Source organism: Mercenaria mercenaria, chromosome 17 (genome assembly GCF_021730395.1).
Source record: "Mercenaria mercenaria strain notata chromosome 17, MADL_Memer_1, whole genome shotgun sequence".
Taxonomy (NCBI): domain Eukaryota; kingdom Metazoa; phylum Mollusca; class Bivalvia; order Venerida; family Veneridae; genus Mercenaria; species Mercenaria mercenaria.
Genome location: NC_069377.1, coordinates 38,258,956 through 38,276,206, shown reverse-complemented (window position 1 = coordinate 38,276,206; position 17,251 = coordinate 38,258,956). Strand labels below are relative to the sequence as shown.

The window sequence follows — 17,251 nt, the reverse complement described above, 5'->3', positions numbered from 1 at the left end:
GCGTAAATAGTGTTAAAACACTCTTTTGCTATGAATTGTTTCTTAAATAAATGAGAGAGCGGTGTCTTTGAGTGATAGTGGCCCTGGCAAGGTAATATTATCTTGGTTTACGTTTGGGGAAGCTGCGTTTTTAGAACGTGGCTTTCCCTGTTAGATATTCATCAAGTGCCATTATCACTCAAAGGCACCGCTCTCCCATGTATTTACCTGCTTTTTACATGTGTACCTATAATATGGTAAGAAAAGTTTAGTGTATCATTTTTATGGGTACTACTGGCATAATAACTTTCAGTTTTTCAAAGTCTAAACTATTTGTATAAGAGGCTAATAGTATATACTGTATAAAATCAAATGTCTTGATAGTTGTACTATGTTGCTTATAAAAATTAAAGGTTGAAAAAAAGTTTTTTTTCACGAAGAATACATGCCATTACGCTCAAGATAATACAACTAAAACTGAAGATCAGAGACTACCAATTCAAAAAATGTTTGTTTGTGTTGGGTTTAACGCCGTTTTTCAACAGTATTTCAGTCATGTAACGGCGGGCAGTTAACCTAACCAGTGTTCCTGGATTCTGCTCCAGTACAAACCTGTTCTCCGCAAGTAACTGCCAACTGCCCCACGTGAATTATCAGAGGTGGAGGACTAATGACTGCAGACACAATGTCGTTAAAGGCCTAGATACAATACTATATAAGTGTCCCCCCCCCCCGCCAATCCAATATACAACTCCCATCTTATCTTCAGCGATTATGTAATAGCAACTGATTAGAGGGCAATTAGCACAGCAGGGACCCCAACTAGACCATGAAGATGTGTGCAGTGGAGTTGAAAGAAATTAATTTTTCTTCGGTAAATGTGGAATGATAATAATAATAATTATTATTTTGATATTATGTACATGATAATAACTATTACTATAATGTTATAATAATGATATTAATAATAATAGAAATAATCATTATTATTATTATATTATTTTTAGTATATTATTATTATCATTATTAATATTATTATTATATTACATATAGGATGATAAAAGATACAGTCATAATATTGAAAATAATAATGATAATAAAACACAAGTATAGTGAAATCTTCCTGAGTTCTTTGTGCTGACAAACAATATTTTTCGATTTGGAAATTGATTTTCATGTATTCATGTAATCAGCATTATTTGAATATAAAATTATTGTGTTCCATCTATACTCAATTTTCATTTTCAGTATGTTGCCAAAAGGGACTTTTTTCATGCTTTGCTTTGTAGCTTTGAAATTCACATTCTATTTTCAATTTAGACAAATGTTATTTACAGTATTCTGCAAGCTTTAGATGAGTGAAAGTCACATTTTTCAGAAATATCACATTCTCCAGACAGAATTTGAAAAAAAAAACTTGCATGTTTCTTTAAGTAAGTTTCTCATTATTTCCTTATTGTGAAAATAAGTTTCTGATTATTTTATTATTGTGTTTGATCAACAAATACTTTTCTTTACATAGAAATGCAAAAAAAAATGTATAACGTTAAAAGTTATTAATAATTCATTAATTTAAAATAAATTCCATCGCTTCCCCTTCTCACTAATAGATACACTTGTAAGGTAGACTGACTCTCCAATAAACAATGACCCTTGTTTATTGGAGCCATACTGTGATGGTCATTAGCCCCCAACTGTGCTGGTGAAGATAAAAATCCCTTGGCCCACTGTCAAAATCTAGGCCTTTAATCAAATAGTCACGGAGAATATACGACCCGCCCGAGGATCGAACTCACGACACCACGATCCGTAGACCGACGCTCTACCTACTAGACCGACGCTCTACCTACTGAGCTAAGCGGGCGGGTTGTGTACAGGGAACTTATTGGGAATGAGGTAAGTGTGTACCTGAAAATAAGGTACCGTATGTGAGTTCTGATTGGTCAGTCATGTAAACAAACCCAAGAAGTGACTTTTTTTTCAAAATTGATATTTTTTACTCACAGCATTTAAAGTATCTTATTATACATTTTGACAAAATTTGCTACATTTTATGTGTATTGAAAAAAAAGCTTTATCAAACGAATTTCTCCAGCCATGCCAACGATATAAACGGGGTTATCTCGTTCAAGCTAAAATTATTTAAATAAAGTATAACTAACCATACGTTTTTCTTCTGATACTTTGGTATAACTATTAGTTATTAGTCTAAGATAGTCCTTGTGAAAACATGTAATTAGATATACATGTTTCGATTTATGGAAGGCCGTACACGCCATAATGTTATAATAATGTAAATCTATGGGAAAACAACTGGTGGTCTCTAACCTGATTCTGGGTATATAAATCGACAGGGGGCGACCTCAGTAAACTTTCATATCTTTCTTAAAACTGAACATTTCTTGATGAAACTTCGTAAAACATTTGGCATTAGATCACGTTTGCCAATAACACTGTAAAAGTGGAAAATATGACACGAAACATTCATCTATAGGTCAGAGACCTCAAATTCAAAAAAGTTTAGGGAACTTACTGGGAATGAGGTAAGTGTATACCTGGGACTTAGGTAACGTCTGTGCGTTCTGATTGGTCAGTCATGTAAACAAACCCAAGAAGTGATGATTTTTTTCAAAATAGATATTTTTCACTGCATTTTATGTGTATTGAAAAAAAGTTTTATCAAACGAATTTCTCCAGCCATGCCAACGATGTAAACAGGTGATCATCTAATTCACACGAAACTTACTTGAATAAGGTATCACTATTCATATATTTTTCGTCTAATATTTTGGTAGAACTAAGATAGTTCTTGAAAAACATGTAATAAGATATGCATGTTTCGATTTATGGAAGGCCGTACACGCCATAATTATAAGTTTATGGGAAAAGAATTACCTCCATGAAACGTCATGACATTATTTGTTTACAGACGTTAATTTCCCGCGCTAACATCAGGGCAATTATCGATAATGGCCCCTCGGCCAATTATGATAACATAATCATGCATGAGGCAATACGATAACAGAAGGATTTTCGGCACAAAATTGTAACTATTTATAGGTAAGCGATGTATTAAATCTTGGTGCCATGCAGCGCAATGTGCAACCTCCCAACACCACTTCTATACGTGTAATAGAAAACGGAATGACTCGCCGTCTAATGCAACCGTTTTGTGTAAAACGAAGCGGTGAATAAGTAAAAGTTAGTGTTCAAAGAATAGGTCTGCATGGCGTTTATCGACTTGTTAGGGAATATGTGAACCGAGCAAGCGTATCGAGCGATTTTCTTTTTATTGTATGCTTAATAACGTTGAGATGATATGCATTTTGCAACAAATTTTAATTTCAGCGCGGGAAACAGACGCGCATAACGAACATGACGTCAGACGTGTTGCTTCGTTTGAAAGACACACACGGCATAAAGTTTCATTTTATTTTATTTCTTGCTGCATAACGTTATGAAATTCTCATTAAGTAAAATAATTTGAATCGAGAAATATACTATATAAAGAACAAAGTGCGACTACAATTTTCATCCTATTTTGATGAAAATAATTAAACATTTATACACAATGTACAAGAAGATCGGCAAAGTTGTGATAAGCGGTGAGTGATATGGATTATATCTCACTGTTAAAACACAGTATTTCATCAGTTAGCATAAAATAAATAGATATATCAAAATATTAACTATATGAAAAATGTACATTTTAGCACGTTTCTAGGGGACTAAAACAAAATACTGAAGGTTTATTGTTGTTATCAAGGACATAACTAAAAAGTATTCCAGGGATTAGGTCGACATTTCTTTCAATTATAGAGGAAATTTAGATGAAATGCGATGTGTATCAAAATCTGGTCTGGCGGACAACCTTTGCACCTTGTCAGATCTTGAAATTGTATGGCATAAAAACCACCATTATAAGATGAAAAACACCTAAATACCATATACTACTTTCTAGTATATAGGACTCACTCCTGTGGCCAAAAATCACATAGCAGGGAAATACTAGTAACAAAATGCTTCAACTGCCTACATACATGTAGGTTATTAGACATTAAATAAACGTAGGCTATTAGACATTAGATAATTATACATTAAAATCTGTTTCGGCTGTCTCCTGCATTTACTGAAATTTTGTTTAACAAGATGAAATATTACAACGTGATAGAAGAAATTATGTGAAAATTTACTACTTTACTACTCACATATATAATTAACATATTATGGAAGCAATTTAACATATTTACGTGAAATTCCATATTAAATACACATAGGTAGCATACATTTATCAAGTTATATAAGTTATTATTATTTATTCAGTAATTACATCAGAATGGAGAAAATTTAGTTTAATGATTCGTAATAGTCCCATTTTAACTTGGACATAATACTTAATATGAAAAGAAAAATGATCAAAAGTATTATAACAAACTTGACATGCAATATAATTATCGTGTTTAAAAGACTAAATTTTCTTGGAAATAACAAATGACAGTTAGAACGAAAAATGATTACATGTGATGCTATTGTCAAAAAGAGGAATAACATGTTTTTAGTTCGATTGTTCGCAGAATATGTAGAGCTATTGGACTCATCCGTGCGTTAGCGTTGGCCTTTGTGTCGGCGTCCCGATTTGGCTTAGTTTTTTTTGTATGTAAACTGATATCTCAGTAGTCACTTGTGAGAAAAGATTAAAACTTCACACACTTATTCACTGTCTTAAACTGCATAGGTTTCATAACCCTTTGTTGCTTTTTTTATGCACAATTGTGCCCTTTTTTCGACCTAGCATTTATCGGTTAAGGTTTTGTAAGCAAGCCGGTATATGCTTTTCTATTGTTCTTGTATTACCCCAGTTGGATCAGAAGATGTGCCCAACTTGTTAAATTATATTTACATTAGAAAAGACCAAGCGTTTCAATATTTTGTCTTATAAGAAAACTTTAGATTCATATTTTCAACCCTTTGTCGACTTGCGACTTGCATGTATCAACGGTATGTCGAACGGCTTTAAGGACTGAATTGCATCAAGTTTTTATACTTCGTTCTGAATTACACTAAATGGTTTCAAGATGCATTAGACGACGTTAAATCGTAACGAAAGTTTCATTTTACAATGCACGTACTCATGCTTCGTTAAAAGACTTCACATTGGGCTGCATGACATCAAATTTTATACGCCGCTTTTATACTGCATGAACTTCCTTTGCTTTAAATGTCTTCTCATTGAACCGCATGACATAAAGATTTTATACGCGGCACTGAATTACACAAAGTGGTTACGATAGGCAATAGACGGCGTCAAGTTGTAATACATTATTTCATTTTACACTGCACGTTCTTATGAGCTTCATGGTATTATTATTTGTTACTTTCCTATAACGGTGCATCGCAAAACGTTTTTCAATGCATCGTTTCATGATTAAATGGGTGGCATGAAGTTTTGTATCAAATGGTTTAAAAACACATTGCGTTGAATGCACATATATTGGACGGGATGGTGTTTTATACTAGACGGCGTCGAAATGCACGGCCCTGACTGACTTCTCAATGGCTGTTGTGTATTTACTAGTTTTAGATGTAACCGCTGTCCATAATTTTGTTTGTTTGTTCGTTTGTTTTGGGTTAAACAGTATTTTAGTTATGTCACAGCGGGCAGTTAACTTAACCAGTGTTCCTAAATTCTGTACCAGTACATACCTGTTTAAAAAAGAAGAAAACAAAATCTTCTTAAGTTCTATTTTTCTTGGTAATTGCTCTGTTTATTATTATCTTTTTTCTAGTATGTAACCGTCAACTTCTATACATCTGTGTGAAATACTGTTGGGGAGAACCGTTTAGTGATGTTGCTAGAACTCGTTTTCAACCCTTTTGCTTCGTTTAATATCATAAAATGTATATGCATATATATTATTGTACATGTTATAGAAAAAGAGAATAGAATATGTTTAAATAAAAAAACCTATTCTCTATGGGCGGCGGTTACCGCAAAAATTAGGAATTATACAACCCATTCATTAGCAAGCCAGTTTAACACCATCTCGTTTGAAATTCCATCTCGTTCGTTACTAGTTTTCATTCAATACATTGTATTTAGATATCATTTTATACTAAAATTCATTCCACCCATTTAAACATGAAATGATACGTTAAAATACTTGTTGCGATGCACCGAAATGCGAAACCGAGGGACCTGAACATAGAAAACACATTCTGATCAATAACTTGAGAGCCATTTGACCCAGAACCTTCAAAATAAATAGAATGATAGGACTTACAAAGTCGATGACCCTTATTATTTTTTGGAGTCACTCCAACCAAGGTCAAGGTCACAGAGGCAAGAACATGGAAAGCTCTTTCCCCCATTACTCGGCGATATATGACCATTTTGTGTCGATTCGCCGTAAAACCCACCTCACTCACTCACTTTCCCCTATCAATAACTTGAGAACCACTTGACCCAGAATGTTGAACATTAAAAGGATGATTGGACATGCAGGGTAGATGACCACTTTTGATTTTGGTGTCACTCCATCAAAGGTCAAGGTCAAAGGGGCCAGAACATGGAAAACCGTTTCCAGCCTATCACTTAAGAACCACTCGGCCCAGAATGTGGAAACTTCATGGGATGACAGATTTTCACTATTGCAGCCAACCATCAGTGTCTCTTTGATTTTCGCTCTTGTCCCCTACTGACTTCTTGCCTATTACTACTAAGCAGGAGACTATGGGGGAGACATGCGCTCTTCTTCAAAAAGCATTTTCTAGTGTGTTTTTGGCATCCACCATTAAAATGACGATGGAGAGTAACTACCATTATTAGATGAAAAGTGCCTATTAGTAAATACCCGGTACCACATACTACTTACCAGTATATTACCCACATGACTCACACTTCTGTGGCCAAACATCAAATAGCAGGCACAATACAAGTTAGCCATTCTTCATGGGCGGCCGTATGCTATTTAAGCCGGTTATATCACTAGAAAAAATGTCAGAACCCCAAAGTAATTCCAGCATGAAGTTTTATTGATGATTTATAATCTTTCGATAATTATACAATACAGGGAAAAATCCTCAAAAGAAATCCAAGCCAAACTCTAAAAATTAGGTGATTTATAAGGGCAGCATCCTTTAGATTTAAATAACACAAGCTATTGCAGATTTTTCTAAGGTTAAACAAAATATTAGACTTAGTATCATTTCTTTATTAACATATATGCATTACATGATAAAGCAGTTCAATAGAAAAAGTGGAAACTCCACAGGTCGCTCAACACGACAAAAAGCATAAATAACTGTCGTAACTGTTTATGAATTTCGAGCAAATATTGGTGTGATCAAGTACCCCACCAATCTGCAATAACATTATGAATAAAATCTGTAAAAAGAATGCAACCAAGAAGAATAATAGCAGTCTCGGTTTGATTGAGTCTGTTCATGAGACGTTATGAAATGTGCAACTCCTCCCCGGCTTAAGCGGAATTTTATTATACAGTTTTATTTCATGAATCCCCTATGAATGTTTTGTTTTCTTGTTTCTGATTTTCATATACACATGTTTGGTATTTAAAATTTTAACTCCAATGCCAACGAGTCTGTTTTAGAAATATGTATGTGTTTTGACACCAATGTTTGAATGCTGACACCCCGAGTCTTTTTGATAAAGATGGTAAAATACTAAAGGTAGGCTGGTAGGCTACCAGTAAATGCTAGAAATCAACAAGTTTCTTTTTACTGATATTTAAAGAACATATTTATGCTGTAGTTTACCGGTAGAAGAACAGTATGTACAGCATATGATCCACAGTTTTTGCCACAGTATTAGATGTAGACGTTACTTCAGAATTCCAGATATAATATCTCAAACATTTGCTTTGATATTTTTTCTAAGTTTCATTTCCTTACATACTACCTATTCCACACCAAAAGGGTATGCTGGAATTAGTTCAACCCCAAAAGTTAACATGAGCAGCGTCATTAGACATTAGACAGATATACATATTTTTTCGGCGGTTTTCTGCATGACATGGACTATTACAACGTGATACAAGTAATAATGTGTACAAATTTACTAGTCACATGTTCATGTATATTTAACATGTTATGCAAGTAATTATATTTACGTGAGTTTCCATATTAAATATATATTGTTACACAAAGGTATAATTGATAAAGTTGTAATTACACTTGAAGAGAGAAAATTGAGTAAAATTATTCGGGATAGTCCCTATCTTAACTTGGACAAAATACTTTTTTATTTGAAAACAAAAAAATGATCCCAGTGTTATAACAAGCTTTTGTCATGCAATATAATTATCACGGCTGATAAGTTTTGTACAATTATTCAAAGTATTTGAGAGGGATGCGTTTAATTTGCACAATATTTGCACAATATATCCTTTCACATTTCAGGCTAAAAATTTGAACTCTTGCCTGTGATATAATAGTGTAACCCTGCCTGCCTAAAAGGTGCCATGTTTAATTATTTGTACTGTTGTTGTCTCCTAATTTTTATTCAGTGTCATTTATCAAAACACATTCAGCAAAATCGCCACACTGATGCTACATTAAAGTGTTAGTTAAAAGTAAAGTAAAATGAATGACCTTCATGACACAAGTTTGGACAAGTTAAAATACGTAGGAGCGGAGTGGGGACAGCGCCCTGCCCCAATTTTTGAGGGTGTGGGGTCCAGCATGTATCGTCAGCGTTGGTGTCGGTGTCCCGATTTGGTTAAGTTATTCGCTGTGATAAAAAAAATTAAACTGACTTATATTGCACAAGTTTCATAACTATAATATTTTGCTTTATTTTTTACAAAATTATGCCCTTTTGTCTCAGCAGTTTTGGGCTAAGGTTTTGGTTTTTGAAAGCTGGTATCTCAGTACACACTAATGGGAATGCATTGAAACTTCACACATTTGTTCACTGTGATTATCTGACTTATACTGCATAGGTTCCACAAGTCTATTTAATTATGGCCCTTTTTCGACTTAGCAGTTTTTGGTCAAGTTTTTGTATGTAAGCTGGTATATGCTTTTCTGTTGATCTTGTATTACCCCAATTGGGGTAAGACACCCACGTAAGACACCCCCAATCAAGGTAATTTACCACGATCGGAAGATGTGTCCATCCCGTTTAACTACGTTTACAATAGAGAAGACCAAATGTTTTAATATTTTGCTTGATAAGATAACTTGCATGTACTAACGATGTGTCAAACGATTTCATGAGCTGCATGGCATCAAGTTTTTATACGTCGCTCCGAATTACACAAAAGCTAAAAACTATATCGCCCCCCTTGCATTTACGCCCTCACTCCTTTTTCTATTATTGAGGTTAGGTCATATCTTTGGCCGTGTGTGTGTTTGTGTGTCTTATGTACGGGAGTGTTTGCGCTGTTGTGGTGTGTGGTGTAAGGAGACAAAAAGAAACGCATGTTGCTTTCCTTGCTTTCCTCAACAGCCCCTCCCTAATCCAATTTTCTATTTTCCATATGTTTAAAATATACTTGTTGGATTTCAGGAGTAACCCATCCGTCAAATCATTCCATTATAGTTTCTTTTCGTTGCGGGCCTACCTTGTAAAAGATTCTTTTAAATTGACGCCGCCCTTATCTCCCTGCCCTTGGGTTATCGTTCACATATTGAAAGTTTTAATACACAATGTGTTTATCCTTTCAAAAGATTTTTTCACTTTGTTTAATATTAAAACGTCAATGGAAATTGCTGTCTTCCTTATTTACGAAGGGGTGTTATGTAATGGTGTATTAAACATAAGGTTTTGATAAATAACTCATATAAATTGTCACTCCACATTTTGTTTTATATGAACGGTTTATATTGTATACAAGTTACTTGGCTAATAGGTAAAACCATTTAAACACTAAAACAAATTCTGATGGCACGTAAAACATGTATTGAACGACTTGCCCATCAAAAGTCAATATACTGGCCGACATGAACTCGATAAATGTATAATATACCAATCATATTATATAACAATGCATAATAAATGGTTTTTATAGTAATGGAAATATTTCCTTTTAAATCTGACCTGGAGCAAGAATTATAGTTCAGTGCTTTCGAAGCCAGAATTCTATTTTCTTCAACATGTTTCAGTCAGAGCATTTCTAACAGGGAAATCCAAAGTCGTGATTTTTCCATTCTTTAAACTCCCAGCCCCAACTCCTAAAGATTCTGACTGAATATGTGATAAATACACGAGTCGCTGGTTTTTGAAGTAATCAGGAATCCTTCCAAACGGAGTATAATGTTTGTTCATGTATGAATATTGCAAGAGATAACTCATTTTATGAATTGCTTTGTGCCTTAAAGACAAGTTTTAGTATTTCAGCTAGACAGCAAAAACCATAGGTTTGTTAATTAGCATTTGAGGTTTGGCATCTGCGGTTTTATTTGGGTTTTCATTCAGCCAGATCAAAGTAAATGCCCTTGCCTTTGTCAATAATTACAAGAGAGATAAAGAGCATATTAAAGCTTGTGTAGCAAGAATCTCAAAACGTTTCTTACGTAGGATCATGAAACATTATAGGATTGTTATTAATCATATGGAGTTATGCACCTGGGGTTTTGTTTGAAAAAAATATTTAACCAAACCAGAGTTCTGGTCCATGACTTTGTAAAGGGCTGAAATGTTCGTGCTAAGCATTTTATGAGTGTTGAAACCATATAGGAATACCATTTAGAATGTTATGTTGTGCACTTTGGGTTTCATTTCCCCCCTCTCCCACTGAAACACACATCAATAAAATATTGTTGTTTTTTACCTCTCTCCTTTAACATTATGTTCCTATAACCTGATTAGCCCCATGTGGTTCTGGGGCGATCTGTGTATGAAAAGAATTGGAACCACTGCCTTACCCTTGCATGATCGTAAGAGGCGACTAATAGGGTCTTAACACTTGGTTTTGCAGTAACTCTGTGATTCCAGCAGGTATGCAAATTTTGATTCCATACCTCATGTTTTTATTTTGATGTAAATGAGATGTGGAACCAAAATTGGTAGTCCTGTTTGGCACCATATAACCTATACTGTGTTGGTGCGCCGTAAAACCCAAATAAATAAATAAATAAATAAATAAATATAACCTGATCAATGTCAGAGTACGTCACGAAAATAAACTCACAACACCGGAGATAATTAGGTATGAAAGACCTACCCCTATTACTGAGAAGTCCTAGGAATCGTACTGGCATTAGCCTTATCTGCCGATTCATCATCTTTGCCTTATCGTTCCAAGGAAGGAGCCGCTGGCCTTAATGGTCCACCGTTGTTACCTCGGCGAGGAAACTTTAAGGATTTGTGGGATTTTGATTTTTTCTTGCCTGTAATTGTATCACTCCATTGTTTTCATTTCCGGTTTAAGGTAAGACCTGCGTAATACACTTCCGGTTCATTCGTCTTATTTCGACAAAAACCGTAATAATTCGGTGCGATCCGGACATAAACAAACCTTTTCCGTAATTCCGAACGTGGTTTCCTGCTTTCAAAATGAAAATAGAATCAGTGACGGGAACCACATGTTTACATCCGGGGCATCAAAATGGCGGCGAGAGATCCGAAAGGTCGTTTTGCTGGCCAGAAAAAGGTGAATAAAGCTATTAAGAAGCCGTTATCGGTAACTTTAGACCATGTATACTGTGGACAGAAACCGACAGTTACTCAGGAACGCCATCGTAGTGACAAACACTTAAATCTGCCGGAGAACGCTAGTCGAGATGGTTGGAGGGATAGAAGGATTATTATCGAGTTGGGTGTGTTACTGGACAATTTAGAATATTGTGAAAAGTGTAAGCTAGGCCCTGTATCTATGAATAAATACTCTGTTGTTGGGGAGTTAAAAAAAGGTCTGTCAGGTTTCCTATATGTGAGGTGCAGCAACTTGGACTGTGAACATGTAAATCGAGTCCCGTATGGAAAGACACACAGAGTAAAAGAGAAAGGCATGCCTTGCTTCACAGCAAATACAAAGCTTGGTGTTGGTAAGTCCACTGATATTTATTCAAAGTTTTGTGTCACTTGTTTTTGTTCACATATTGCAATCCACTGAAAGTGGTGAAGAAAATAACTAGTCCAAATAAGGGTTAAAACGTAAACACTTTAGCCATATATAGGACTGACTATCTGTCCTTTAGTCTACGTAGCCGGAACCGGCAACCAAGCCACTGCCAATCAGAAAAAGGAATGTTACATGTGAGAATATGCATTTGCGGCGTCTTTTCTGTGAAGGTCTGAGAAAATTACAAAAATAATCAGCGTTCCCATTCACATTAAAATTTGACCTGGTGCGAGATTGCTCGCGTATGAAATGGACTGAGTACAAATGCATATATCACTTTATTTACTGCACCGTCAACATTAAAACACCCCTGTTGGTTGTACGCACGTATTGAGTGTACTATTCAATGTGTGTGTACACTCGATACGGGAGATTTATTGCCGACCTTGACTGCACACAGTGCACAGGCATTTATTGATAAAATCAAGAGAAGACAACGGATTTTGTTGAAAACAGGTATTCAAATTTTGTCTGAATAAGGCCAAATTTTTCCTATAACTGACAAATTTAATATTGTTTCTGACAGACTTAAAACTTGATAATAATATATATAATATGCTTAAGACTTCAACTGTCAGATGTAGAATTTTGGACAGACGTATTTTCGGATAAGGCCTTGTTTCCATACATCTAACCTCCAGGTTTAATTATTTAACCCGTAAATTTGTAACCAGGGTGTAGATTTTACCCTTACTTAATTTTTAAAAATGAGTTGGAACACTGAATAATAAAGGATGTTTGAATAGTAAATATGAGCCGTGCCATGAGAAAACCAACATAGTGGGTTTGCGACCAGCATGGATCCAGACCAGCCTGCGCATCCATGCTGGTCGCTAATGGTTTCTGTAATAACAATAGTCTTTGAAAGCGACCAGCATGGATTCTGACCAGACTGCGCAGATGCGCAGGCTGTTCTGGATCCATGCTGGTCGCAAACCCACTATGTTGGTTTTCTCATGGCACGGCTCAATTATAAAAATCTATTAAGTCCAGGGTTCGATTGATGTATGGTTAAATGCATTCTGACCACTGTACAGTGTTATTGTATATGTTTGCTGGCTTTACAAGTTTCAGTTGTTATTCAAAAGATAGAATACAAATGTTCGACAGAAAGGTTATTTTAATTATTCTGGTTTTGTTTAGCCATGATAGATAGCATTGGTGGTTCCGGGAAGGTTAACAACATGCTCTCCACTCTAAACATAGCCCCGATTAATAAGAGGAATCTGCAAGATATGGAACGACGTGCAGGAAGATTTGTAGAGTCTGTTGCCCAACAATCTATTGACACAGCAGCCCAAGAAACCTTTCAGAAAGAAATGAGGTAACATAATTAAATATATATGTGTTCTATAATTAATTAATGTAAATAAAGGTATATACATGTAGTAATTTTATCTCCAGTCCCATAAGTGAGTAATAAAGGAGGTGTACTGCAATTATCCTGTCCATTGGCCAGGGAATTTCTTGAACATCCTCTGGAAAAAGGATCCTATACTTCCAGTTTCAGATTGCTAAACATGACTTGAAGTTGTACCTTGCACTTTTCTTATAATTGTATGAAAATACATATGTATTAAAAATTGATAGTCAACACAAACCAATCAGACATTGTATAAATATTATAAATATAAATGCATACACACATTATTCTGTTTTCATTTGGGACATGTATAAATATGTATATGTTTGTTCATAGTAAAATACATTGATTATTTCAGTGAAATTTCCCAAGAGGAGTCCAAAGTTGCTGCAGCCAGCATGGAGTGTTTAATAGAAGATCTGGGTATTGCAGCATTACCAGATACATCACCAGCAACTAAGTAAATTTAATGTAATTTATTTCAACAGTGAATGAAAAGTTATGTTTAAATGAACATATAGAATTACAATTTTGCATCATAGAGTTTGCACATTAAATATGTATGTTAATAAAGTAATATGAGCCGTGTTATGAGAAAATCAACATAGTGGGTTTGCGACCAGCATGCATCCGTGCAGTCTGGTCAGGATCCATGCTGTTCGCTTTCAAAGACTATTGTTATTAGAGAAACCATTAGCGAACAGCAAGGATCCTGACCAGACTGCACGAATGCGCAGGCTGGTCTAGATCCATGCTGGTTGCAAACCCACTATGTTGATTTTCTCATGGCACAGCTCATATTTGGAACTGGCAGTATACAGACATATCAATATTGCAAATGTGACCAACTGTACCTTTTAATTCCTACAGATTTTTGTGCATAATTTCTATCATTTTTTCAGTAACAGTTAACTGTTATGAAACACCACAAACTTTGAAACACCACAAACTTTGATTCACTTGCAGGTCCATCTTACAAAGCTCATTAGTAACAGCAAGTATGCCAAGTAATGTGACAGATAGTGTTGACACCCCATCTCCCTCACCACGGAGACACAGAAGAAAGTGTAGACCGTTTGGCCATGGTAGGAGTACGACCATCCGAAAAAATCTTCTGTCCAAGTACAAGGCCAAGAGTCGATATGGTATGTCTTGCTCTGCTGATACTGCTTGGCAGAAACGTGGATTTGACAGTCTAACGTGTAAGCTTTTTTCTTCTCTTTTGTGTTCACATTTTTCATTGGATCTTTATGAAAGTTGGTCCGAATATTCATATTGATGATACCTTGGTCACATTGGAAACTGGGTCATGTGGGGTCAAAATCTAGGTCAGTAGGTCTAAAAATAGAAAAACCTTGTGACCTCTCTATAAGCCATACTTTTCAATAGATCTTAATGAAAAATGGTCAGAATGTTCACCTTGATGATATCTAGGTCAAGTTTGAACTGGGTCTCATGGTGTCAAAAAACTAGGTCATTAGCTCAAATAACAGAATAACTTTGTAACCTCAGTATAGACCATGTTTGTCAATGGATCTTTATGAAAATTGGTCAGAATGTTTCAGCGGAAGGGAGTAAAGGTTTATCCATTGCTGATCTGTCTGCCTGTCCATCCGGGCACAAAAATTGTTCCTGCGATAACATGAAAAGTATACAGATTATTTTCACCCGTCAAAGATCATGTGACTGTTACTAAAAATAGAAAAATAAAGAACTGCTTACATCTTCATTAGGACAAGATGTTTTTAGCTCACCTGTCACATAGTGACAAGGTGAGCTTTTGTGATCACCCTTCGTCCGTCTTCTGTGCGTGCGTGCGTGCGTGCGTCAACAATTTCTTGTCTGCAGGATAGTGGTTTCATTTATGATTTTATTTTAACCAAACTTGCACACAACTTGTATCACCATAAGATCTCGGTTGCTTTCTTGAACTTGCCACATCCCATAATGGGTTCCAGAGTTATGGGCCCTGAAAGGGCCAAAATTAGCTATTTTGAACTTGTCTGCACTATAGCAGCTTCATTTATGATTTGATTTTTACCAAACTTGCCCACAACTTGTATCACCATAAGATCTTGGTTATTTTCTTGAACTGGTCAGATTCCATCATGGGTTTCAGAGTTATGGCCCCTGAAAGGGCCAAAATTAGCTATTTTGACCTTGTCTGCACAATAGCAGCTTCATTTATGATTTGATTTTAACCAAACTTGCACACACCTTGTATCACCACAAGATCTTTGTTCCTTTCTTGAACTGGCCAGATTCCATCATGGGCTTCAGAGTTATAGCCCCTTAAATGTCCAAAATTGGCTATTTTGACTTTTGCAGCCATATATATTCATTTTTTAATAATAAAGGGTAACTTTCAGTTATAGTCAAGTTATATCTATTCAGCTCATACATTCTTTATGAGTTCTTCAAAGATGGGGAAGAAGATTGTAAAGAGCGTCATCAGCCACCGGCAGTGCACAACCTGCAACTGGTGGAGACGTCACCGACCCGGCCAGCCACTACGGCAACATCGCTGTGTACGGAACCACTCGGGTAGTGCCCGTTCTATGGAGAGTGAAAGTGGAGAGAAAGCTATACTGGATCTAGCTAAAGCAGGTACCCCGGTGGAAATCCTTGAAGGTGATGGTGACAACACTTTATTGGCCAGACTGAAAAGCAAGCATGGAATCAGTCTGAAAAAGAAATATGACAAAAACCATGTGATCAAAAACTTAGGCAAAAGCTTGTATGGTTTACAAAATGAGAATGGAATCAAAATAAGCAAGATATCAATAAGTCATATCCAAAAGTGTGTCTCATATGCCCTTTCAAAGAATAGCGGGACTTACATGGATTACAAGAGAATCTGAGAGCAATATTCCTCATAACTTCGGTGATCATCAGTTATGTCAGCCAAGGTTTTGTGGTTATCTAAGGAATAAAGATGTATCCTATGTTCACCGTTCACTACCCTACAAATCTAGTTTGACTGGTGAGACATTGAGAAAACGGCTAGAGGACATTATGACACCTTTCATTGCCAAAGCGAGCCAGCTCATTGAATTGGGATCCAGTCAGCAGTGTGAGCACGCCAACCGTGAGGTATCGCTCAAAGCTCCAAAGAACATCTACTATGGCGGGACTGAGGCTTTAGACTTCAGAGTACAGGCCACAGCAGCTTTTATCAATGAAGGCAGGAACTAATATAGTAGAGGTAACACAGTTGTAAAATTGTTCTAATGTTGTTTACAGTTCTTTTCTGGGAAGGGGTCTTGTTTTTTCAATGGTGGAAAAAATCACTAGGTTGGCAAATGTTTTAATCATGTAATTTTCAGTAGTGATCTTTTTAGCCCACCTTACATGAGATGGCTTGTCTGTGATTCGTCCGTCATTCCATCTGTTTGTTAACTTTTTATTGCATCTCCTCTGAAACTGTTGCATGGAATTCAATGAAACTTGGCCACAATGATCACCCTGTGACCTAGTTGGTCCTAAGTGAGAATTAGGTCAAAGGTCGAGGTCACAATAACCTTCATCTTAAATTCTTATCAAATTTTGTTACCACATCTCTGAATATACAGGGTGGATTTCAATGAAACCTGGCCACAATGATCCTAAAGTAGCCTAGTTGGTCATAAGTGAGCATGAGTCACATTCCTACTATATTTATTCTATGAATGCCAACCTAGAAATTTATTGGAACAAAAGACAAGTTACTGATTCAATTTATGAAGTATATTTTGAAAATGTATACATAATTTCTGATGGGACTGGCTTACAGCTGATAAGTGTTCCAATCATTGAATTTGAACTTGTTTGTTTGTATTGTTTG

General features: G+C 35.8%; 1 protein-coding gene across 1 annotated transcript; it reads left to right on the top strand.

Moving 5' to 3' along the window:
* The first annotated feature begins 11,494 nt into the window (after nucleotides 1-11,494).
* Nucleotides 11,495-16,623, top strand: LOC123563029 (uncharacterized). The gene is made up of 6 exons (XM_053527792.1): nucleotides 11,495-11,988; nucleotides 13,209-13,389; nucleotides 13,787-13,888; nucleotides 14,395-14,630; nucleotides 15,823-16,257; nucleotides 16,289-16,623. Exons 1-6 carry the CDS (start codon nucleotides 11,550-11,552, stop codon nucleotides 16,621-16,623), a joined length of 1,728 nt encoding a protein of 575 aa, XP_053383767.1. The 5' UTR covers nucleotides 11,495-11,549.
* Nucleotides 16,624-17,251: the final 628 nt, after the last annotated feature.